The 26,799-nt window shown below is 49.4% G+C and overlaps 1 protein-coding gene across 1 annotated transcript in view; it reads left to right on the plus strand.

Annotated features, from left to right (window-relative positions):
* Positions 1-15,629, plus strand: part of lrfn2 (leucine rich repeat and fibronectin type III domain containing 2) — a 16,159-nt gene extending 530 nt beyond the window's left edge. The window contains exons 1-2 of the mRNA XM_033020566.1: positions 1-861; positions 14,240-15,629. The exon at positions 1-861 is cut by the window's left edge and continues 530 nt beyond it. Of these exons, the coding sequence (XP_032876457.1) occupies positions 1-861; positions 14,240-15,197 (1,819 nt within the window). The 3' untranslated portion in view covers positions 15,198-15,629. The remainder of the gene's footprint in view (positions 862-14,239) is intronic.
* Positions 15,630-26,799: the final 11,170 nt, after the last annotated feature.

Here is a 26,799-nt window from a genome sequence, read left to right on the forward strand (position 1 = left end):
CAGCCTGGACCACAACCTCATCGACTTCATCCCCGAGGGCACCTTCGCCGAGCTACACAAGATGGCCAGGTTGGACCTGGTCTCCAACCGGTTGCGCAAGTTGCCCCCCGACCCCGTGTTCGCCCACTCCGACTACCCGGACATGTACTCCACCACCGCCGCGCCGTTCTCGCCGCCGCTCAGCCTGACCCTCGGGGGCAACCCGCTCCACTGCAACTGCGAGCTCCTCTGGTTCCGCAGGCTGAGCCGGGAGGACGAGATGGAGACGTGCGCCTCTCCCCCCAACCTGAAGGGAAGGTACTTCTGGTCGGTGTCCGAGGAGGAGTTTGTCTGCGAGCAGCCCATCATCACCCAACACAGCCTCAAGCTCCTGGTCCTGCAAGGACAGATGGCCACCCTGAGATGCAAGGCCATCGGGGACCCCCAGCCCGTCATCCACTGGGTTGCCCCCGACGACCGGCTCTTGAGCAACTCGTCCAGGACGGTGTTGCACGACAACGGCACCCTGGACATCCTCATCACCATCTCGCAGGACAACGGCACCTTCACCTGCATCGCGGCCAACGCGGCCGGCGAGTCTACCGCCCCGGTCGAGCTCTCTGTGGTCCAGCTACCGCACCTGACCAACGGTACCGGCCGCTCCCTGCAGCCCGGCTCCCGGCTCTCCGACATCACCGGCTCCAGCAAGTCCCACCGCGGGGCCGGGGGCGAGGCCAAGGGCAGGCTGGAGAAGAAGGTCACCGTGTCGCAGGTGACGGCCAACACCGCCCTGGTCCGGTGGACGGTGGGACGCTCGGCGCCCAAGGTCAAGATGTACCAGCTCCAGTACAACAGCTCCTCGGACGAGGTCTTGGTCTACAGGTAGGCAGGGGAGAGGGGGTGAAGTCTTCGTCTACACACCACTGGGATTCGCTACAATTTAGAAGACTGAGGGGGGATCTTATAGAAACGTACAAAATTCTTAAGGGGTTGGACAGGCTAGATGCAGGAAGATTGTTCCCGATGTTGGGGAAGTCCAAAACAAGGGGTCACAGTTTAAGGATAAGGGGGAAATCTTTTAGGACCGAGATGAGAATAACATTTTTCACACAGAGAGTGGTGAATCTCTGGAATTCTCTGCCACAGAAGGTAGTTGAGGCCAGTTCATTGGCTATATTTAAGAGAGTTAGATGTGGCCCTTGTGGCTAAAGGGATCAGGGGGTATGGAGAGAAGGCAGGTACAGGATACTGAGTTGGATGATCAGCCATGATCATATTGAATGGCGGTGCAGGCTCGAAGGGCCGAATGGCCTACTCCTGCACCTAATTTCTATGTTTCTATGTTAACCCTTCTGGGTTAGGGGTGACCTGTACAAAAGGGACAGGTTACACCTTAACTGGAGGGGGACTAACGTCTGGCAGGCAGGTTTGCGAGTTTTACATGTGTGGGTTTAAACCAAATAGCAAGAGGGAGGGATTGACAAATTGGGAGTATAAAGATGGAGTTAAAGGGGAAGTGAGTACTGGAAAAGTTACAAAAGACTATCGAATTAATGGGAAGGAAAGTTCGAGAAGGGATAAGAGAGTAAGGTCAGCGCCAATAGTGAGAGAGGAGATAGACAAAAGTGCTGGAGAAACTCAGCGGGTGAGGCAGCATCTATGGAGCGAAAGAAATCGGCAACGTTTCGGGTCGAGACCCTTCTTCAGACTCAAGATGAGGTGAATACCGATTAAAGAATAAAGTGGATGAGTTTGAGGCTCGGTTAGAGATTGCTAGGTGTGATGTGTGGGAATTACAGAGACATGGCTGCAAGAGGGCCAGGGCTGGGAATTGAATATTCAAGGGTATACGTCCTATCGAAAAGACAGACAGGTGGGTAGAGGGGGTGGGGTAGCTCTGTGGGGAAGGAATCCCTTGCGAGGGGTGACATAGAATCAGGAGATGTGGAGTCAGTATGGATAGAACTGAGGAATTGTAAGAGTAAAAAGACCCTAATGGGAGTTATCTACAGGCCCCCAAACAGTGGCCTGGATATAGGGTGCAAGTTGAATCAAGAGTTAAAATTGGCATGTTGCAAAGGTAATGCTATGGTTGTTATGGGAGATTTCAACATGCAGGTAGACTGGGAAATCAGGTTGGTACTGGACCCCAAGAAAGGGAGTTTGTGGAGTGTCTCCGAGATGGATTCTTAGAGCAGCTTGTACTGGAGCCTACCAGGGAGAAGGCAACTCTGGATCTAGTGTTGCGTAATGAACCGGATTTGATAAGGGAACTCAAGGTAAAGGAGCCATTAGGTGGTAGTGACCATAATATGATGTTTTAATCTACAATTTGAGAGGGTGAAAATCGGAAGTGTCAGTATTGCAGTTGAGCAAAGGGGACTATGGAGGCATGAGAGAGGAGCTGGCCAAAGTTGACTGGAAAAAGACCCAAACAGGGATGACAGTGGACAACAATGGCAGGTATTTCTGGGAATAATACAAAAGGTGCAGGATCAGTTCATTCGAAAGGGAAGAAACATTCCAAGGGGAGTAAGGGGAGACCGTGGCTGACAAGGGAAGTCAAGGACAGTATATAAATAAAGGAGAAGATGTATAACATAGCAAAGATGAGAGGGAAGCAAGAGGATTGGGGAAACTTTTAAAGAGCAACAGAAGATAACTAAAAAGGCAATACGGGGGGAAAAGATGAGGTATGAAGGTAAGCTAGCCAAGAATATAAAGGAGAATAGTAAAAGCTTCTTTAAGTACTGTGTGTAAATGGAAAAAATAGTTAAGATGAATATGGGTTCCTTGAAGATAGAGACAGGTGAATTTATTATGGGAAACAAGGAAATGGCAGACGAGTTGAACAGGTACTTTGGATCTGTCTTCACTAAGGAGGACACAAACAATCTACCAGATGTACTAGTGGCCAGAGGATCTGGGGTGACGGAGGAACTGAAGGAAATTCATATTAGGCAGGAAATGGTGTTGGGTTGACTGATGGGACTGAAGGCTGATAAATCCCCAGGGCCTGATGGTCTGCATCCCAGGGTACTTAAGGAAGTGGCTCCAGAAATCGTGGACGCATTGGTGTTCATTTTCCAATGTTCTATAAATTCAGGATCAGTTCCTGTGGATTGGAGGGTAGCTAATGTTATCCCACTTTTTAAGAAAGGAGGGAGAGATAGATAGAGAGAATTATAGACCAGTTAGCCTGACATCGGTGGTGGGGAAGTTGCTGGGGTCAATTATAAAAGATGAAATAGCAGCACATTTGGATAGCAGTAACAGGATCGGTCCGAGTCAGCATGGATTTACGAAGGGGAAATCATGCTTGACTAATCTTCTGGAATTTTTTGAGAGATGTGACGAGGAAAATGGACAAGGGAGAGCCAGTGGATGTAGTGTACCTGGGCTTTCAGAAAGCATTTGATAAGGTCCCACATAGGAGATTAGTGGGCAAAATTAAGGCACATGGTATTGGGGGGTGGAGTGCTGACATGGATAGAGAAGTGGTTGGCAGACAGGAAACAAAGAGTAGGGATTAACGGGTCCCTTTCAGAATGGCAGGAAGTGACTAATGGAGTGCCACAAGGCTCGGTGCTGGGACCGCAGCTATTTACAATATACATTGATGATTTAGATGAAGGGATTAAAAGTAACATTAGCAAATTTGCAGATGACACGAAGCTGGGTGGCAGTGTGAACTGTGAGGAGGATGCTATGAAGATGCAGGATGACTTGGACAGGTTGGGTGAGTGGGCAGATGCATGGCAGATGCAGTTTAATGTGGATAATTGGGAGGTTATCCACTTTGGTGGCAAAAACAGGAAGGCAGATTATTATTTAAATGGTGTCAAGTTAGGAAAAGGGGAAGTACAATGAGATCTAGGTGTCCTTGTACATCAGCCATTGAAAGTAAGCATGCAGGTACAGTAGGCTGTGAAGAAAGCTAATGGCATGTTGGCATTCATAACAAGAGGAGTTGATCACCACACATTAACACTATCCTACACACACACACACAGGACAATTTTTTTTTGCATTTAACCATATAACCATATAACCATATAACAATTACAGCACGGAAACAGGCCATCTCGACCCTTCTAGTCCGTGCCGAACACATAATCTCCCCTAGTCCCATATACCTGCGCTCAGACCATAACCCTCCATTCCTTTCCCATCCATATAACTATCCAATTTATTTTTAAATGATAAAAACGAACCTGCCTCCACCACCTTCACTGGAAGCTCATTCCACACAGCTACCACTCTCTGAGTAAAGAAGTTCCCCCTCATGTTACCCCTAAACTTCAGTCCCTTAATTCTCAAGTCATGTCCCCTTGTTTGAATCTTCCCTACTCTCAGTGGGAAAAGCTTTTCCACGTCAACTCTGTCTATCCCTCTCATCATTTTAAAAACCTCTATCAAGTCCCCCCTTAACCTTCTGCGCTCCAAAGAATAAAGCCCTAACTTGTTCAGCCAAGCCAATTTACCTAAGTAAGGCTTTGGAGTTTCTATACTGTAAGACTATGTTTCTATGTTGGTTATTGTGGCCAAACCTGCCCACATCAACCAACATGGAGTCCTAGAGTGATACAGGGTAGAAACACGCCCTTCAGCCCAACTTGCCCACACCGACTCACATAGAGTCATAGAGTCTTACAGCGTGGAAACATGCCCTTTGGTCAAACCTGCCCACATCAACCAACATGGAGCATGAGTCGTACAGCGTAGAAACACACCCTCCAGCCCAAATTACCCACACCGGCCAACATGCCCCATTAACACTGGGTCCCACCTGCCTGCATTTGGCTCATAACCCTCTTAACCTGTCCTATCCATGTACCTGTCTACATGTTTCTTAAACTTGGCATTAGTACCTGCCTCAACTACCTCCACTGGCAGCTCGTTCCCTGCACCCACCACACGTTGTGTAAGAAAGTTACCCCTCATGTTCCCATTAAATCTTTCCCCCCCTCACCTTAAACCTATGTCCTCTGGTTCTCGATTCCCCTACTCTGGCCAAATAACTCTGCGACTTTACCCAAACTATTTATCTTATAATTTTATACACCTCTATAAGATCACCCTTCATCCTCCTGCATTCAAAGGAATAAAGTCCCAGCCTACCCAACCTCTCCCTGTAGCTCACACCCTCGCGGCCTGGCAAAATATTTGTACATTTTCTCTGCACATTGGCCATCAGTCTGAGTATTGACAACAACCTGACAACATCTTTCCTATAACAGGGTGACCAACAGTGAACACATTCCTCCAAATCAGTATCAGTTTAGATTCAGTTTCAGTTTAGTTTATTGTCACGTGTACTGAGTTACAGTGAGAAGCTTGTTGTTGCGTGCTAACCAGTCAGCAAACGCTGCCTCACCAATGTCTTGTACAACTGTAACGTGACCTCCCACCCTTCTATGCTCAATACTTAGACTGATGGCCAATGTGCCAAAAGCAGTCTCTCATCTCATGTCTAGTCTGAAGAAGGGTCTCGACCCGAAACGTCACCTATTCCTTAGCTCCATAGATGCTGCCTCACCCGCTGAGTTTCTCCAGCTTTGATGTCTACCCTCTATCTCGTTAAGTTATTTACCCCATATGAGACAAACTTGTGCCACAAGCATAAGCAGTAGAAATGCAAAGGCACGGAGGCGTAGCGGTAGAGTTGCTGCCTTAGACCCAAGACCCTCGGACTATCCTTGATCAGACTTTGTTGGCCTTACCTTGCACTAAACGCCATTCGCTTATCATGTCACGGTGGGGCAGCGGTAGAGTTGCTGCTTTACGGCGAATGCAGCGCCGGAGACCCGGGTTCGATCCCGACTACAGGTGCTGTCTGTACGGAGTTTGTACGTTCTCCCCGTAACCACATGGGTTTTCTCCGAGATCTCCCACACTCCAAAGACGTACAGGCTCAGTATAAATGCATAAAATGTAAAATTGTCCTTTGTGTGTGTAGGATAGTGTGTACGTGTACAGGGATCGCTGGTCAGGGCGGGCTCGGCGGGCCGAAGGGCCTGTTCCTGCACTCTATCTCTAAACTAAGCTAAACTAAACAAAGAGGGATGTAACCAGAGGGTACAACTTTATGATGAGAAGGGCGAAGTTTAAAGGAGGTGTGTGGGATAGGTTTTTTCCCCCAAAGGGTCTTGGGTGCAAGATCCCTGCTCATCTCCCACTGTTGCAGTGAATAAAGTCCTAGCCTGTCCAAGCTCTTAGGCTTTCGAGACCTCATGAATCTTCTCTACACCATTTCCAGTCTAATGTCGTCGTTTCTATATCAGGGTGACCAAAACTGAAGGTAGGGTTCCAAGTGGAGCCTCACCAACGTTTTGTACAACTATGAGATAACTTCCAAACTCTGACGAGTCTGATGAAGGATCCCAACCCCAAACCCGTTGTCTGTCCATTCCCTTCACAGAGGCTGCCTGACCTATTGAGTCATAGAGTCATAGAGTGATACAGCGTGGAAACAGGCCCTTTCAGCCCAACTTGCCCGCACCGGCCAACATGTCCGATCTACATTAGTCCCACCTGCCTGTGTTTGGTCCATATCCCTCCAAATCTGTCCTATCCATGTAGCTGTCTAACAGATTCTTAACCGTTGGGATAGACCCTGCCTCAACCATCTCCTCTGGCAGCTAGTTCCATACACTCACCACCCTTTGTGTGAAAAAGTTACCCCTCAGATTCCTATTAAATCTTTTTCCCTTCACCTTAAACCTATGTCCTCTGGTCCTCGATTCCCCTACTCTGGGCAAGAGACTCGGTGCATCTACCTGATCTATTCCTCTCATGATTTTGAACACCACCATAAGATCACCCCTCATCCTCCTGCGCTCCAAGGAATAGAGTCCCAGCCGGCTCAACCTCCCTATAGCTCACACCCTCTAGTCCTGGCAACATCCTTCTCTGTACTCTTTCCAGCTTAACAGCGTCTTTCCGATAAAACGGTGCCCAGAACTGAACACAATAATCTAAATGTGGCCTCACCAACGTCTTATACAACAGAAACATGGCCTCCCAACTTCTATGCTCATATATACTATGCTTTTCTATACGTTCCAAAAGAACTTTGTGATTTGCTCAAGATTCCTGCATTTGCAGTTCCTTGATGGACACAAAAAGCTGGAGTAATTCAGTAGTTACTCCAGGCAGCATCTCAAAAAGGCTGGCAGCATCATCAAGGATCCACACCATCCTGGCCATTTACTCATCTCCCCGCTGCCTTCAGGTAGAAGGTACAGGAGCCTGAAATCTGCAACATCCAGGTTCAGGAATAGCTACTTCCCCACAGCCATCAGGCTATTAAACTCAACTCAAACAAAACTCTGAATATTAATAGCCCATTGCACTTTATCTGCTTACTTATGTGTGTTTATATATTCAATAGTATATGGACCCACTGTTCTGTTCTGTATTTATTGACCAAATGGCCTAGCAGCCCAGAAGCCTTTACTCAATTTTAGTATCCTGGCCTCTCCAATTTGGCCAGAATTAACAACAGCACCCGTAGTCAGGGTCAAATCCGGGTTCCTGACGCTGTAAGGCTGCAACTCTACCGCTGCGCCACGGGGCTGGGTGAGTAATTATGCTGACGACACCAACATTGGAGGAGTTGCAGACAGTGAGGAAGGCTGTCAGAAGATACAGCGGTACAAAGATGGCTGCAGAAATGGGCAGAGAAGTGGCAGACAGAGTTTAATTCGAGTGAGAGGTGTCGTACTTTGGGAGGTGGAGGGTATGGGGAGAGTATACAGTTAATGGCAAGACCCTTGATAGCGTTGATGTGCAAAGGAATCTTGGAGTCCAAGTTCAAAGCTCACTGAAGGTGGAAGCACAACCTGATAGGGAGGTCAAAAAAGAAGGCACGTGACTTGAAGGTCGACACAAAATGCTGGAGTAACTCAGCGGGACAGGCTGCATCTTTGGAGAGAAGGTATGGGTGACTTTTCGATTCGAGACCCTTCTTCTGACCCGTAAACGTCACCCATTCCTTCTCTCCAGAGATGCTGCCTGTCCCGCTGAGTTACTCCAGCATTTTGCTGCCTCACAGCACCAGGGACCCGGGTTCCATCCAGACCTTGAGTGCTGTCTGTGCGGAGTTTGCATGTTCTCCCCGTGAACACGTGGGTTTTCCCCGGGTTTGTGGGTTTGTCGTTTTATTGGCTTTCGTAAGTTCCCGGTGGTGAGATATTGGAATCTTAGATCTAGCGTACAGGAGGTGACAGAGCGGACTCGGTGGGCCGAAGGGTCTGTACCACTAGACTAAACTAAACATGAAATTGTGAGAGGTATAGATGGGTAGAGAGTCAGAATAAAAAGACTTGAGGGCAGAGCTTGTGGGGAGAGGGACGAAGTTTAAAGGAGGCACCCAGAACAAGTTTGTTTACGCAGTGGGTGCCTGGAACGTGCTGCCTGGGGTGATGGTTGAGGCAGATACGATAGTGGTGTTGAAGAGGCGTTTAGATAGGAACATGGATATCCAGGGAATGGAGGGGTATGGAATACGTGCAGGCAAATTAGATTAATTCATCTTAGCATAGAGTCAGCATCTTAAAGTGATACAGTGTGGAAACAGGCTCTTCTGCCCAACTCACCCACACCGGCCAACATGTCCCAGCTACACTAGTCCCACCTGCCTGCGTTTGGTCCATATCCCTCCAAACCTGTCCTATCCATGTACCTGTCTAACTGTTTCTTAAACGTTGGGATAGTCCCAGCCTCAACTTCCTCCTCTGGCAGCTTGTTCCATGCACCCACCACCCTTTGTGTGAAAAAGTTACCCCTCAGATTCCTATTAAATCTCTTCCCCTTCACCTTAAACCTATGTCCTCTGGTCCTCGATTCCCTTACTCTGGGCAAGAGACTCTGTGCATCTACCCGATCCTCTCATGACCTAGTACACCTCTATAGGATCTCCCCTCATCCTCCTGCGCTCCAAGGAATTGAGACCGAGCCTGCTCAACCTCTCCCTTTAGCCCACACCCTCTAGTCCTGGCAACATCCTCGTAAATCTTCTCTGTACCCTTTCCAGCTTGACTTCATCTTTACTACAACACGGTGCCCAGAACTGAACATAATACTTGAAATGTGGCCTCACCAACGTCTTATACAACTGCCACATGACCTCCCAACTTCTATACTCAATATTCTGTCTGGAATAGATCGGGTAGATGCACAGAGTCTCTTGCCCAGAGTAGGTGAATCGAGGACCAGAGGACACGGCTTTAAGGTGAAGGAGAAACAATTTAATAGGAATCTGAGGGGTACATTTTTCACACAAAGGGTGGTAGGTGTATGGAACAAGCTGCCAGAGGAGGTAGTTGAGGCTGGGACTATCCCATTGTTTAAGAACCAGTTAGACGGGTACATGGATAGGACAGGTTTGGAGGGATATGGACCAAGCGCAGGCAAGTGGGACTAGTGTAGCTGGGACATTGTTGGTCGATGTGGGCAAGTTGGGCTGAAGGGCCTGTTTCCACACTGTATCACTATGATCTATGTTCTATGATACAGAAAACCTGATGGACTTTACACTGTCAGTTCTAGGCAATGCCCTGCTACAGAAAGTAATCTTTTCAATTTAAGCAAGGGGTTTGATCCTCGCTGCTCATAATGAACAATGTTTTGCATGACATTAGTCTTTTTAATTTTTAATTTTTTCCTGAGTAAATAAATGGCAACATAATCAAATTAAGCCGTAATGAACACGTCTGCACGGTACATTTCGTGTGACTTGATTCATTTTCCTATGGAATGGAAAGGCCCTGGGCAACTGATGGATTCCAAAGTGTTTTCGTTCTGACTAGCAGTCGTAACATTAAATTACGTACACTGTCTTGCATGTTTCGTTAAAGGGCTGCCAATTGTATATTGAAACCTATCTCCAAAGTGGAAAGGCAGGCAAAGTGAATGAACGAGAAAAAATGGTTAGATGAGAATAGCCTTCATGAGACGCAGATACAACCTGCACTATTATTCAGCTTCAAGAGTTTGGGGGTGGCGCAGTGGTAGAGTCACTGCCTCACAGCGCCAGAGACCCGGGTTCAATCCCGACTACGGATGCTTTCTATACGGAGTTTGTACGTTCTCCCCGTGACCGCGTGGGTTTCCTCCGGGTTCTCCGGTTTCCTCCCACATCCCAAAGATGTGCGGGTTTGTAGGTTAATTGGCTTCTGTAACTTGGCCCGAGTGCGTGTGATAGAGCTAGTGAGTTGAGTTTGAGTGTAGTATGGGGCTAGTGTATGGGGTGATCGCTGGTCAGAGTTGAAGTGCCTGTTTCCACATTATATCTCTAAAGTCTAAAGTTGATGGAAACAAACAACAGACGAGGAGGTATACGGTTGTGGGACGCCTCAAGGCTGTTCCTCCATTCACTTAGGTTAGTGAAAACTGAACACAATACTCCACTCTACCTGCCGCACCACTCTGTCGCAAGAAGGTTAGCATGGATGTGGAGCAGGAGTAGGCCATTCAGCCCTTCAGGCCTGTTCTGTCCTTCAATGCTATCATCCAAACTCAGTGCTCTGTGCCATTGTGCCAGAGGTTGATTGGTACAACATTGAACATAGAACAGTACAGCACAGAAATGGACCTGCCAACACACAGGTCCCTTGTAACCAGGGTCCGGAGGGCAAGGGGGACCGACACTTCACCCAGGGTTCGTAGGGGGAGGAGCAGCTCTGCTGTCAGCCACCGGAGGACCGGTGACGGGATCTAGGGAGTGGGCAGGGCTGAAGATGTCCTGGTTGGGTTGCTCCTAGTGCAGGTCAAGCTGGCCATCCGTGAGTCACGGCGCCAGGCGGAAGAGGGCTTTGCCCGATGCAGATGCTTGCCCCTTTACCGGGGTTACGTCCGTGCCCGGGTGGTGTTAGAGAGGGACAGAGTTGTATAGTAGTTATTTGGTATATTTGTAAGGATTGTAACATCGTTGTTTGAACATTTAGTGTCCAGATAATGTGGTGATTTTGGACTATGGTGGTGGGTGTGTGACCACGGTTTTGTTTTGTACCCTGATCGTAATTAAATAAATTATTTTTTATTGATATTGATATTGAAAAAATTATTTTTTCCAGAACAAGGTGTCACAGTTTAAGGATAAGGGGGAAATCTTTTAGGACCGAGATGAGAAAAACATTTTTCCACACAGAGAGTGGTGAATCTGTGGAACTCTCTGCCACAGAAGGTAGTTGAGGCCAGTTCATTGGCTATATTTAAGAGGCAGTTAGATGTGGCCCTTGTGGCTAAAGGGATCAGGGGGTATGGAGAGAAGGCAGGTACAGGATACTGAGTTGGATGATCAGCCATGATCATATTGAATGGCGGTGCTGGCTCGAATGGCCGAATGGCCTACTCCTGCACCTATTTTCTATGTTTCTATGTTTCTATGTTTCTATGATACAATACAAAACACAAAATGTTTTTACGAAACATGACATCAAGTTCATCTAATCTCCTCCGCCTGTACATGATCCATAACCCTCTCTTCCCTGAACTTCCATGTGTTGATCTAAAAGCCCCTTAAACACCACTATTGTCTCCGCCTCCACCACCACTGCTGGCAGCGAGTTCCAGGACCCCACCACACTCTGTGTAAAAGATATTGCCCGGCACATCTCCATGAAACTTCGTCCCTCAAGCCATATAGTTGTGGCCTCTAGTGCTGGACATTTCCGCCCTGGAGAAAAGGTTCTGCTTGTCTACCACATCTATGGCTGTCATCACTTATATGCTTCTATCCGATCTCAACTCCACCTCCGACATTCCAGAGAAAAGTTTGTCCATCTGGAGTTAAGAAGGATGAGGGGGACAGGGGGGAGGGGGAGAGGGGGGGAGGGCGGAACCTCATTGAAACTTACCAAATAGTGAAAGGCTTGCATTGAGTGGATGTGGAGAGGATGTTTCCACTAGGAGAGTCTAGGCACGACTTCAGACTAAAAGAAAGGAGATGAGGAGGAATTCTTGGGTGAATCTGTGGAATTCATTGCCACAGGCAGCTGTGAAGGCCAAGTCAGTGGGCATTTTTAAAGCGGAGATTGATAGGTTCTTGATTAATAAGGGTGTCAATTGTTATGGGGTTTGGAGGATGAGATAGATCAGCCATGATTGAATGGCGGAGTAGACTCGATGTGCCGAGTGGACTGATTGTGCTCCCATGTCTTATGAACTAATTAACTTCTCCATGTAGCTAAAACCCTCCAATGCCAAGCAGCAATCTGGTAAACCTCCTCCGCACCCTCTCCAAAACCTACGCATCCTTCCCGTAAGACCAGAAGTGCAGGAAATACTCCAAATGCAGCCGGACCAAAGCATTATAGAGCTGCGTGTTTAACCTGGCGTCACGTTCAGCACAGGCATTGTGGGCTGAAGGGCCTGTTCCTTTGCTGTACTGTTCAATGCTCCATGAAATTCAGTGAGCAGATCGCAACGGCACCAAACGCAGGCCCGACGATGATGGCACATTATTGTCACTTGTACCAGCAGTAGTGAGGTGGTAGTGAAACTCTCTGTTTCTGCTCACTAAGTACACAGAGGAGTCTCCGCAAAGGGAGCCGACAAAGTTACACAAAGTCCTATTTACAAAGTAAATAGCGGAGTCAGGGGATATGGGGAGAAGGCAGGAACGGGGTACTGATTGGGGATGATCAGCCATGATCACTTTGAATGGCGGTGCTGGCACGAAGGGCCAAATGGCCTACTCCTGCACCTATTGTCTATTGTCTATTGTCTATTGTCCACTCATCTCTTCTCAACTCCCCCCTCCCCACTCCAGATCCCCCGTTCTCTCCACCCCCTGCCCCCCACCTTCCTCCGGGTTCCTCTTTAATCTTGGTGGCCCTTGCCACAACGGGTCCCTTGTTGCTCTCGGTGCCCCTTCCTCCCCCCCCCCCCCCTCATGCTGGGTCCCTCCTTGTTCTTGCCGCACCCCTCGTCCCCATTCCCTCTCAGTGCCCCCACCCCCACACCAGGCCCCTCGATGTTCTCGGCCCCCCCTCCACACCGGGCCCCCTTCAGGACTCTGCGGCAAGGCCTGCCCACCTCGGCCTGACTCGCTCCAAACCATAGTCTTCTGGAGCTGCACCATGACCTCCTTGACACACAGTTTGAAGAAGGGTCTCGACGCCGAAACGTCCCCCGTTCCTTCTATCCACAGATGCCGCCCGTCCCGCTGAGTTACTCCAGCGTTTTTAGAAACATAGAAGCATGGAAAATAGGTTCAGGATCCGGCCCTTGGAGTCAGCACCACCATTCAATGTTATCAGGGCTGCTCATCCACAATCAGTACCCCGTTCCTGCCTCCTCCCCACATCCCTTGATTCCGTTAGCCCTAATAGTTCCGTTAGCCCTGTATGTCTAACTCTCTCCTGAAAACATCCAGTGAATTGGATTCCACTGCCTTCTGTGGCAGAGAATTTCCAACTCTCTGGGTGAAAATGTTTTTTTCTCATTTCAGTCCTAAATGGCCTACCCCTTATTCTTAAACTATGGTCCCTGGTTCTGGACTCCCCCAACATCGGGAACTTTGTCCATGCATCTACCCAGTCCAACCCCTTAAGAAAATTATATGTTTCTTTAAGATCTCCTCTCATCTTTCTAAATTCCAGTGAATATAAACCCAGTCGACCCATTCTTTCATCACACGTCAGTCCCGCCTAGGGTTGCCAACTGTCCCGTATTAGCCGGGACATCCCGTATATTGGGCTAAATTGGTTTGTCCCGTACGGGACCGCCCTTGTCCCGTATTTGACCGCTATTACTCGGGTCGACGGGATTGTCGGGTCAGAGCGCCGCGTCCGGCCCCGCCTCACCCGTCCCGACGTAGTGCAGCCCATGGAGTGCAGCAGCAGCAGCAGCTCCTCGCCCGTTGCCCCGTCGGTCGGCAGCCCGGCCAGGTGTCCGACCTTCGGACCTTCGCTTACCACCGACACCACCACCCCTCCTCCTTCTCATGGCCGATCATCGGTTCATGAGTTGGACGGGACGGGGTCACCCGGGCCAAAACTCCTCAGCTGGCCCGCCGGCTGGGCTTTGTGTGTAGTCCAGCACCCGGGACAACTCATCATTCACCCAGCCACGGTCAACGAATTGCCGTCGGGAATTTGTCCCGTATTTTGACCTCTTGTCCTTTATTTGGGAGTGAGAAAGTTGGTAATCCTGGGAATTAACCTGGTGAACGTAGGCTGCACTCCCTCATTTTCATCTATCGGTAACCTCCTTGTTTGCCGTGATCTTGTAAACACTTCTGCTTTCCTTGCAGGATGATCCCGGCCTCCAGCAAGGGGTTTGTGGTGAAGGACCTGGTGTCGGGAGCGGGCTACGACCTGTGCGTGCTGGCCATCTGGGACGACACAGCTGCCACCCTGACCGCCACCAACGTGGTGGGCTGCGTGCGCTTCGCCACGGCGGTGGACTACGGCCGCTGCGCCTCCTTCCACGGCCAGTTCCTGGGCGGCACCATGATCCTGGTGGTGGGCGGCATTATCGTAGCCTCCCTCATCGTCTTCATCGCCGTATTGATGCTGAGGTACAAGTTCTGCCAGGGCCGCCACAAGATGGCCGCCCCCGCCGCTGACGTCTACTCCCAAACCACCGCCGCCGCCGCCGCTGCCGCCGCCGCCGCCGCCGTGCCGGCCCACAACGGCGTCCTACCCCAGCTACGGCACCCGCCGGCCACGGCCAGGCCCGGCCCGGCCCAGTTCGACTGCTCCTCCCTCAGGAGCAGCCTGTCATCCTCCACCGGCTCCAGCCAGGACTGCTACAGCCTCCACAGTGACTCCAGCACCCTGTCCAAGAAGTGGAGGCCCACCTCCAGGTCCCGGCACAACATAGACCGCCTGATGGGGGCCTTCGCTTCGCTCGACCTGCGCTGCCAGCGGAGGGAGGACAGCTACGAGTCGGGCGCCTCCACGCTGGCCCGCTACTCGGACAAGGAGCCGCTCCTGGGCCGCAGCGAGTCGCGGCTCAACAAGCTGCTCGCCCTTCCCATGGAGGGCAAGACCCGGCGCAGCCAGTCCTTCGACATGGGCGACTTCTCCGCTGCCGCCGCCGCTGCCGCCGCCCAGGGCTGCAGCGGCTACACGCAGAGGGTCACCAACATCTGGACTAAGAGGAGCCTCTCGGTCAACGGGGTCCTCCTGCAGTACGATGAGGACGGACTGGAGATCACCAGAGGGGCCTGTTGCAGCTCGGACTGGGTGATGGAGAGCACAGTCTAGAGAGCGCGGGGAGGAAGGGAGGCAGTAGTAGGAGGGGCATGCGGAGTCCCGAGGGGAATGAGTGCGGAGGAGAGCGGGGTGGGGTGAAAGCTACAGGAGGAGGTGCAGTGGTCAAGGAAGGCCGCCCCCCTCCCTCAAATCCATCGTGGGAGAAGGAGTGAGAAAGGATTTCACTGCACTGGGTCTCTGGGAAACACTCGGTGGGTCAGGCAGCATCTGAGGAGAGAGGGAAAGAGAGAGAGAGAAAAAGAATCGCCCAGCATTTCAGGTCAATCTCACTTTCCCCCCGCCCAGTACCAACACGAGTCTTTTGTCATTCACCAGTTATATTCTAGCTTAGAGGCACAGTGTGGAAACAGGGCCCTTCGACCCACCGAGTCCTCGCCGACCATCGATCGCCCGTCCACACTAGTTCTGCGTTATCCCACTTTCTCATCCACTCCTTACACACAAAGGGGCCAATTTTACAGAGGGTCGGTTAACCTACAAACCCGCACGACTTTGGGATGTGGGAGGGAAGCCGGAGCATTCGGAGGAAACCCACTCCGTCACAGGGAGAACATGCAAACTCCACACACACACACACACACAGACAGCAGCCGAGGGCAGGATCGAACCCGAGTCTCTTTCACTGGAGGCAGAGGCTCTACCATCTGGGGGATAATGCTGTGGAGATATCAGTTTGCATTCCATCAGGGTCAGCGTTTGATTTGATTTAATTAAACCGTGTGGAATTTTTTATTTAAAAAGTCACATATGTTGATGGTGTTGGGAGGAAAAAAACGTTGGTATGTGTCAGGGATGGACTTGTTCTATCCTTCCATGGCCTACGTGACTCAAGGGCCTTTCACTGACATGGTTAACTCTTGGCCACCTTCTCCGCACCGCCGCCGCCCACCGCAAACCATCAGATCCGCCATCGACTGCGGCAATCCCTTCACCGCCTGCCTGGTCAATGGCAGCTTCAGGTAGCAGCCCACTGCCGGGCTGGGATGGTTCATCCATGCTTGCCTCCCTCAGTGGCAGCAACATTCTGTTGGCAATGAAAAAGAATCACCTTCGTTGGTGAATCCTGATCCCGTCACGTGATTCCCATCCCGTCATCCGATCCTGATTCTGTCACGTGATCCTGATCCTGTCATGTGACCCCGATTCCATCATGTGACCCCCGATTCTGTCATGTGACCCCGATTCTGTCATGTGACGCACAGCCAATCATCTGATCTCGATCCTGTCATGTGATCCTGATCCAGATCATGTGATCCCAATTAAATCATGTGATCCCAATTCAGTCCTGTGATCCAAATTCAGTCATGTGATCCCAATTAAATCATGTGATCCCGATTCAGTCCTGTGGTCCCAATTAAATCATGTGATCCCAATTCAGTCCTGTGATCACAATTAAATCATGTGATCCCAATTAAATCATGTGATCCCAATTAAATCATGTGATCCCGATTCAGTCCTGTGATCCCAATTCAGTCATGCGATTCTGATCCCGACAAGTGATTCCGATCTAGTCATTTGATCCTGATGAAATCATGAGATCCCAATTCAGTAATGAGATCCCAATTCAGTCATGTGATTCTGATCCCGTCATGTGATTCTGACCCAGTCAAATGGTCGTGGTCCATTCAGGGGGCACTCAAACTGAGGGAGTGCCTTGCGGCCAAAGCTCTGGGAAGGAAAAAGGATGTGGAATTTGGCATGGAAGATATATAAGGTGTTGGTTGGAAACATGCCACGTGCGGTATGGTGCCAACGCACACAGAGGATGCAGCAAAGGTTCTCTCTGTTACCGGGCATGAGAAGATTTAGTAACCAATAAACACTCAGGCACTTTCGCCAGAACAGTATAAAGGTGGGTCTCACTTTATTACAAATGGCGCAAGGGATCGTGACACGGCTGGCCCTGCAGATGTTGGAACCTTGCGCAACGCACAAAGTGCTGGAGGAACCAAGCGGGCCACGCAGCATCTGTGGAGAGAATGTACAGGTGACGTTTCGGGTTGGGGACGCTTCTCCAGTCTAGTCAGTTTACTTCCTTTGGAACGGAGAAGGTTCAAGAGACCTGACAGAGTCGTAGAGTGATACAGCGTGGAAACAGGCCCTTCGGTCCAACTAGCCCACACCGGCCAACAATGTCCCATCTACACTAGTCCCACCTGCCCGCGTTTGGTCCATATCACTCCAAACCTGTCCTATCCATGTACCTGTCTATCTGTTTCTTAAACGTTGGGATAGTCCCTGCCTCAACTACCTCCTCCGGCAGCTTGTTCCATACACCCACCACCCTTTGTGTGAAAAAGTTACCCCTCAGGTTCCTACTAAATCTTTTCCCTTTCCCTTTAAACCTATGTCCTCTGGTCCTCGATTCCCCTAATCTGGGCAAGAGACTCTGTGCCTCAATCTATTCCTCAAAATTGTGTATCATTTTCCCAGGGCCATCAAGTATTCGGCCCATCAAGTGATCTTATAGAAACATATAAAATTATAAAATGACTGGACAAGCTAGATGCAGGAAAAATGTTCCCAATGTTGGGCGAGTCCAGAACCAGGGGCCACAGTCTTAGAATAAAGGGGAGGCCATTTACGACAGGTGAGAAAAAAAAAATTTTCACCCAGAGAGTTGTGAATTTGTGGAATTCCCTGCCACAGAGGGCAGTGGAGGCCAAGTCACTGGATGGATTTAAGAGAGAGTTAGATAGAGCTCTAGGGGGCTAGTGAAGTCAAGGGATATGGGGAGAAGGCAGGCACGGGTTATTGATTGGGGACGATCAGCCATGATCATAATGAATGGCGGTGCTGGCTCGAAGGGCCGAATGGCCTCCTCCTGCACCTATTTTCTATGTGGCTATGTTTCTAAGTCTTCTCCATCATTCAATCATGGCTGATCTATGTCTCCCTCCTAACCCCATTCTCCTGCCTTCTCAATATAACCCCTGACACCCAAACTAATCAAGAATCTATCTCTGCCTGAAAAACATCCACTGACTTGGCCTCCACTGCCGTCTGTGGCAATGAATTCCACAGATTCACCACCCGCTGACTAAAGAAATGTCCCCCATTAGGGCTTTATTCTTTGGAGCGTAGAAGGTTAAGGGGGGACTTGATAGAGGTTTTTAAAATGATGAGAGGGATAGACAGAGTTGACGTGGAAAAGCTTTTCCCACTGAGAGTAGGGAAGATTCAAACAAGGGGACATGACTTGAGAATTAAGGGACTGAAGTTTAGGGGTAACATGAGGGGGAACTTCTTTACTCAGAGAGTGGTAGCTGTGTGGAATGAGCTTCCAGTGAAGGTGGTGGAGGCAGGTTCGTTTTTATCATTTAAAAATAAATTGGATAGTTATATGGATGGGAAAGGAATGGAGGGTTATGGTCTGAGCGCAGGTATATGGGACTAGGGGAGATTATGTGTTCGGCACGGACTAGAGGGGTCGAGATGGCCTGTTTCCGTGCTGTAATTGTTATATGGTTATATGTTATATGGTTATCTCCTTCCTGAAAGAACGTCCTTTAATTCTGAGGCTGTGTCCTCTGGTCCTAGACTCTCCCACTAGTGGAAACATCCTCTCCACATTGACTTGATCCAGGCCTTTGAGCTGGTGGTGGAGTTAGACACACTCACAACATTTAAGGAATATCAAGATATTGTTGAATCAGGGAGCCAAGTAAGGCTTTAGATGAAGGGATGGCAAATTGGGCCTGCGTTTGGCCCATATCCTTCTAAACCTTTCCTGTCCATGTACCTGTCAAGTGCCTTTTAATTGTTTCAGTGGTTTAGTTTAGTTTAGTTTGGAGACACAGCGTGGAAACAGGCCCTTCGGCCCACAAAGTCCGTGCGGACCAGCGATCCCCGCACACCAACACTATCCTGCACACACTAGGGACAATTTACATTTACACCAAGCCATTAGACCGACACACCTGCACGTCTTTGGAATGTGGGAGGAAACCGGAGTTCCCGGAGAAAACCGACGTAGGTCACAGGCAGAACGTGCAAACTCCGTACAGACAGCACCCGTAGTCAGGATGGAACCCGGGGTCTCTGGCGCTGTGGGACAGCAACTCTACCGCTGCGCCACCATGAGCGCCCGCAGTACCTGCATCAACTACTTCCTCTGGCAGCTCGTTCCATGCACCCACCCTCTCATCTCAAAAGCCCAGGTTCCAATTAAATCTATCCAGTCTCACCTCAAACACACTCCCCCTCCCATTCCCAATCCGACCTCTCTGTCCTGGGTCTCCTCCATTGCCAGAGTGAGCAACAGCGGAAATTGGAGGAACAGCACCTCATATTCCGCCTGGGGACCTTGCGTCCGTATGGCATTAACATTGAATTCTCCCAATTTTGCTAGCCCTTGCTGTCTCCTCCCCTTCCTTAACCCTCTAGCTGTCTCCTCCCATCCGCCCGCCCTCGGGCTCCTCCTCCTCCTCCCCTTTTCCTTCTTTCTCCCACCCCCCACCAGTCTGAAGAAGGGTTTCGGCCCGAAACGTCGCCTATTTCCTTCGCTCCATAGATGCTGCTGCACCCGCTGAGTTTCCCCAGCAATTTTGTGTACCTTCGATATTCCAGCATCTGCAGTTCCCTTTTGAACACACCCTGCTGTAGTTTGAGACCCTACTCTGGGTAAAAGACTGCATTCATTCTATCTATTCCCCTCATGATTTTATACACCTCCATAAGACCAGGCAACTGAACCATTCCACCACCAAATAGAGAGCAGTCTTGAGCTACTATCTACCTCATTGGAGACCTTCGGACTATCTTTGATCAGACTTTACCTTGCACGAAACGTTATTGACATTAGTCCCTTTATTTATATATCTGTACACTGTGAATGGGTCGATTGTAATCGTGTATTGTCTTTCTGCTGGCTGGATAGCACGCAACAAAAGCTTTTCACTGTACCTCGGTACAGGTGACAATAAACTACACTGAACTAGAAAAACACTAAATCCCTCATCCTCCTGCGCTCCAAGGAATAAAGTCCTAGCCTGCCCAACCTCTCCCTGTAGCTCAGGCCCTCGAGTCCTGGCAATATCCCTAAATCTTCCCTGCTCTCCTTCCAGTTGCATGACATCCTTGATGTCTACTTAATCTACCCTTAATCTACTTAATCTTAATTCTACTTAAATCTACTTAAACTTAATCTACCCTTCTTCTCCTTATTAATTTATCCAACAATTTCTTAAACCACTTTCTGGGGCGGTCTATTCCACATTCCACTTATATTTTTCATTTGGAATCGTTCAAGTTGATCATTAAATCAAGATTCCTGGCCCCTACAAGTGTAAACTATTTATTTTCCATCCATCTTCTATCAGTAGAGTTGCTGCCTTACAGCGCTTGCAGCACCGGAGACCCGGGTTCCATCCCGACTGCGGCGGCTGTCTGTACGGAGTTTGCACGTTCTCCCCGTGACCCGCATGGGTTTCCTCCGAGATCTTCAGTTTCCTCCCACACTCCAAAGACGTACAGGTTTGTAGGTTAATTGGCTTGGGTTTGTATACTTGTTCTAAGTGTAAATTGTCCCTAGTGTGTGTCGGATAGTGTTGGTGTGCGGGGATCACTGGTCGGTGCGGACTCGGTGGGCCGATGGGCCTGTTTCCACGCTGTATCTCAAAACTAAAAAACTAAACTAAAGCACTGTTGTATTGTAATGGGCCTGTCTCACTTAGGCGACTCTTTAGGCAATTGCCAGGTACTTGTTTAATGGGATTCTCCTGCGACACCTGGCGACAGCCTACAACAACCTACCACAGCAAACATTGTCGCCACTGTCACCGAAACATGTTGAGAATTTTGCGGCAGTCGCCTGTAGTTGCCCAAAAAATCACCTAAGTGGGACTGGCCCATAAAACTCAGCCTCTCCTTTGGCCCTAGTTGCAGACATGTTAAAGCAGATGGAGACTGGGTGATGAGGAGGAATAGTGGTAGGAATGACAAGAACTGCTTTAGACAGTGGCAGGAGATAGAGAGAGTCGTAGAGAATGAAACAGGCCCTTCGGCCCAACTTGCCCACACCGACCAACATGTCCCATCAACACTGCCTGCGTTTGCCCCATATCCCTCCAAACCCGTCCCATCCATCTAAACCTATACTATCCAATGATATAACACAATAGTAAGGAAATGATGGAGATCCAATTGTGTTAATTCATTGTTTTGATGTAAAAATCTTTGACTGGACAGCGGGTGAACAAAGGCTCTTCACTGTACCTCGGTACACGTGACAATAATAAGCTGAGGTAAACTAAACCCAAACAAGGAACTGCAGATGCTGGAATCTTGAACTAAATGGAAAAGTGCCGTACAGGTTGATGAGATGTGGGAGGAAACCGGAGCACCTGGAGAAAACCCGCGCGGTCACAGGGAGAGTGTCCACACTTCGTACAGACAGCACTCACAGTCGAACCTGGGTCGCTGTGGCTGTGAGGCAGCGACTCTTTCACCGCCCCACTGTGCTACTTGCTGTCTATGTGGAGTTGGCACGTCCTCCTGTCCAATTGGGTCTCCTCCGGGTGCTCCCACTTTTCTCCGACATCCCAAAGTCGTCAGATTAATTGGTTGAAAGGTTAGCATGAGTGCACACTCTTTCAACGCACAGCGCGGAAACAGGCCCTTCGGCCCGCCAAGCCCGCTCTGACCAGCGATCACCCCATACACCAGTACTAACCCACACACACTAGGGGCAATTTACAATGTGGCTGAAGCCAATTAACCTACATACCTGTATGTCTTTAGTGCGTGGGAGGAAACCGAAGATCTCGGGGGAAACTTGCAAACTCCGTACAGACAGCATCTGAAGTTGGGATTGAACCCGGGTCTCTGGTGCTGTAAGGCAGCAACTCTACCGCTGCGCCACCGTGACACCCTGGGTTTGACATGCCTAATTAGACTACTGGACCTGTCGTGGGTTGTGCTGTGGCTTGACACTGGCGATCTCATTGGATTTGACAGTGGGATGGTGTGGTTCGGCTTGGATCATGTCGATGTTGTAAATAACCTGATCCCAGTATCCTGGGTCCAAATCATAGGAGACAGACACAAAATGCTGGAGTAACTCAGCGGGACAGGCTGCATGTTGTGTAAGGAGGAACTGCAGATGCTGGAAAATCGAAGGTAGACAAAAGTGCTGCGGGTGCAGCAGCACCTATGGAGCGAAGGAAATAGGCAACGTTTCGGGCCGAAACATCACTGGAGAGAAGGAACGGGTGACGATTCGGGTCGGTTCATCTCCTCCCCGAAACGTCACCCATTCCTTCTCTCCAGAGATGCTGCCTATCCCGCTGAGTTACTCCAGCACTTTGTGTCTATCTTCGGTGGAAGCCAGCATCTGTAGTTCCTTCCTATGCATTGGAACTTCTGCATGGTTGACGCTCATTGTCAGAACTGAACTCTAAGCGTAAATAGGATTTAAAGATGAGTTTTCATGTCAGCTGATGGGGTGGGGAGCATAGGTATGTTCTTCTTTAAATAGTTTAAAAACACATAAATGGAAGGCCCATACATTCTTCGTTCCTGAGCCTGAGCTATTCCATCAAACCTCATAGTGATTATTCAGGCAAAGAATATGCGTTCATTGAACAGCAGATAAATCAGTTTCCCCAGCCTCTTTGTGGCACCACGATGCATTTTAAGGGATTTTAAGTATGGGCATTAATCTCGTTTTGTGAACAAACCGGTCTCTCAAAGGGGTTGCTCGAAATCTTTTATCTTTAAGTGTTTTGGTTTCAAATCTGCACTATGTCATGCCAACTAGACATTTTTATGAGGTTTAGGGAGAAGGGCTTTTCCAAACTGGGACGATATTGATTTGGGCTCCAGGACATGTTGGCGCACAATCCTAATGTAGAAGAACTGAGGTCATTGAAGCAGGAACGTTTATAAGCTTATGGCTAGCGACTTATTTTAGCTTAGTTTAGAGATACAGTGTGGAAACAGGCCCTTTGGCCTACCAAGTCCGCACCTGACCAGTCTTCTTGCGAATGGAACATAAACCGCAATAAACTTCATAGCAAAAAGATTTGAGTATAGGAGCAGGGAGGTTCTACTGCAGTTGTACAGGGTCTTGGTGAGACCACACCTGGAGTATTGCGTACAGTTTTGGTCTCCAAATCTGAGGAAGGACATTAAAGCCATAGAGGGAGTGCAGAGAAGGTTCACCAGACTGATTCCTGGGATGTCAGGACTTTCATATGAAGAAAGACTGGATAGACTTGGCTTATAATCGCTAGAATTTAGGAGATTGAGAGGGGATCTTATAGAAACTTACAAAATTCTTATGGGGTTGGACAGGCTAGATGCAGGAAGATTGTTCCCGATGTTGGGGAAGTCCAGGACAAGGGGTCACAGCTTAAGGATAAGGGGGAAATCCTTTAGGACCGAGATGAGAAGAAACTTTTTCACACAGAGAGTGGTGAATCTCTGGAACTCTCTGCCACAGAGGGTAGTTGAGGCCAGTTCATTGGCTATATTTAAGAGGGAGTTAGATGTGGCCCTTGTGGCTAAAGGGATCAGGGGGTATGGAGAGAAGGCAGGTACGGGATACTGAGTTGGATGATCAGCCATGATCATATTGAATGGCGGTGCAGGCTCGAAGGGCCGAATGGCCTACTCCTGCACCTTTTTTCTATGTATCTATGTATCTATAAACCAAAGGAATAGTTAGATCACAAGCTGGGTGTTGAGCAGCCAGGTTGTTGTCTCTGTTGCCGTCAATGTCTGCCAGGCCCCGAGCTCCATTTGGTGGGTGGTAGAGCGGGCACCCAGAGATGACATGGTTGGCTGTCTGTTGCTCCGCATCCACAGGCTGGGCTCTGGCGGAGCCCCCCATCTCCACACGCTGGCGTTGAAACGCCCAACTCCAGTACCAAGTCTGTTGAGCTTCACCCCATGCTCCTCTGGGGAGGTCAGACCCTGGACAGCTTTTGGCTGGTGAAGAGATGTAGCTGTGTAATGGAGATGAGGTTGCCTTCCACTCCTGTGACCACTTGTTTGACCAGCGATCCCCGCACACTAGCACTATCCTACACACACCAGGGACAATTTACAGTTTTTGCCGAAGCCAATTAACCTACAAACCTGCACGTCTTTGGAGTGTGGGAGGAAACGGAGCACCTGGAGAAAACCCACGTGGTCACAGGGAGAACATACAAACTCCGTACAGTCAGTACCAGTAGTCAGGATCAAACCCGGGTCTCTGGCACTGTAAGGCAGCAACTCTACCGCTGCGCCACCGTGCCAACCTGTCTCAAGCATTGCGAGTCTATGTTCATGCCTAATGCCCAACCTCTCCAATCCCAGCTCCATTAGAGGTGGTTGTGATAATAGGTAACTGAATAAAGGGCTATAAGGTCTAGAAGGATGAGAGGGCATCTCATTGAAACATATAAGATAGTTAAGGGCTTGGACACGCTAGAGGCAGGAAACATGTTCCCGATGTTGTAGGGAGTCGAGAACCAGGGGCCACAGTTTAAGAATAAGGAGTAAGCCATTTAGAACGGAGACGAGGAAAAACTTTTTCTCACAGAGAGTAGTGAGTCTGTGGAATTCTCTGCCTCAGAGGGCGGTGGAGGCAGGTTCTCTGGATGCTTTCAAGAGAGAGCTAGATAGGGCTCTTAAAAATAGCGGTGTCAGGGGATATGGGGAGAAGGCAGGAACGGGGTACTGATTTGGGATGATCAGCCATGATCACATTGAATGGCGGTGCTGGATCGAAGGGCCGAATGGCCTACTCCTGCACCTATTGTCTATTGTCTATGATTCTATGACAATAAAGGTGATTGTGTAAAGTGCACATACTGCGGCACGGTGGCGCAGCGGTAGAGTTGCTGGCTTGCAGCGCCAGAGACCCGGGTTCCATCCTGAGTACGGGCGCTGTCTGTACGGAGTTTGTACGTCCTCCCCGTCGTGACCGCGTGGGTTTTCTCCGGGTGCTCCGGTTTCCTCCCGCACTCCAAAGACGTGCGGGTTTGTGGGTTAATTGGCTTCGGTGCAATTGTAAATTATCCCTAGTGTGTGCAGCATGGCGCAGGTATAGGGCATAATCGTTGGTGGGCACGGACTCGGCGGGGCCAGGGGCCTATTTCCACACTGTATGTCTAAAGTCTAAAGGCGATGGAATAAAGTTCTACGACTCTAGGAATCGATGGCCGTAAAGTTAATTCAGTGAAGTGAGAGTTGAATAAGATGGAGATGGGGGATTGGGGGGGGGGGGGGGAATACTTGACTGAGTTGACGGAATACTTGGTTTTGGTCTCCTAATTTGAGGAAGGACATCCTTGTGATTGAGGCAGTGCAGCGTAGGTTCACGAGATTGATCCCTGGGAAGGTGGGACTGTCATATGAGGAAAGATTGAAAAGACTAGGCTTGCATTCACTGGAGTTTAGAAGGATGAGAGGAAGATGTTATAGAAACATATAAAATTATAAAAGGACAGGACAAGCTAGGTGCAGGAAAAATGTTCCCAATGTTGGGCAAGTCCAGAACCAGGGGCCACAGTCTTAGAATAAAGGGGAGGCCGTTTAAGACTGAGGTGAGAAAATACTTTTTCACCCAGAGAGTTGTGAATTTGTGGAATTCCCTGTCGCAGAGGGCAGTGGAGGCCGACTCAGTGAATGAATTTAAGAGAGAGTTAGATAGAGCTTTAGGGGCTAGTGGAATCAAGGGATATGGGGAGAAGGCAGGCATGGGTTATTGATTGGGGACGATCAGCCATGATCACAATGAATGGCGGTGCTGGCTCGAAGGGCTGAATGGCCTCCTCCTGCACCTATTGTCTATTATTGAACTACAGATACTGTTTTTTGTAAATACATAAAGTGCTGGAGTAACTCAGTAGATCAGGCAGCATCTCTGGAGAACCTGGACAGGTGAAGATTCTGGTCTGACCCAAAACGTCACCTATCCATGATCTCCAGGGATGCTTGCCCGACCCGCTGAGTTACCCCAACGCCTTTTGACCTCAAGTACAATAGGTAGAGCAAAGGGGAAGAAACAGAGTGCAGAATATAGTTCTCAGCATTGTAGCGCACCAGTTCCACAGACAAAGTCCAATATCCGCAATGGGGTAGAGGTGAATCGGACAGCACCCTAGCTTATGGAAGCACCGTTCAGAAGCCTTTGATCGATGGTCAGAGTGGACTCGGTGTGCCGAAGACCTTTTTTCTATGCTGTACCTCTGAACTAAAGTGACCAAACCAAATAAACTTCTCCACTGTGTACATTGTGGGCAGAATCCTTGTAAATCTTCCCAGTACCTTGTATGTGCGGTCACATCAAGCTTAGATAAAGACCTAACCACACCATGGAGATAGACCCATTCCTTCTCTCCAGAGATGCTGCCTGTCCTGCTGAGTTACTCCAGCCGTTTGTGTCCAGCCTCTTCGGTGTAAACCAGCATCTGCTGTTCCTTCCTGCATCTAACCACACCCTGAGGTGGTTCGGTGACCTCTGACAGATTGCGGTGCTGGCTCGAATGGCCGAATGGCCTACTCCGGCACCTATTGCCTATTGTCGATCTGATCACTGCAGGGTGTTGGAAGCCCACCACATCCAGTAGATGATGTGTTGGGCCGTAAGGCATCAGAGCAG

This window comes from Amblyraja radiata, chromosome 5, assembly GCF_010909765.2.
Source record: "Amblyraja radiata isolate CabotCenter1 chromosome 5, sAmbRad1.1.pri, whole genome shotgun sequence".
Classification (NCBI taxonomy): domain Eukaryota; kingdom Metazoa; phylum Chordata; class Chondrichthyes; order Rajiformes; family Rajidae; genus Amblyraja; species Amblyraja radiata.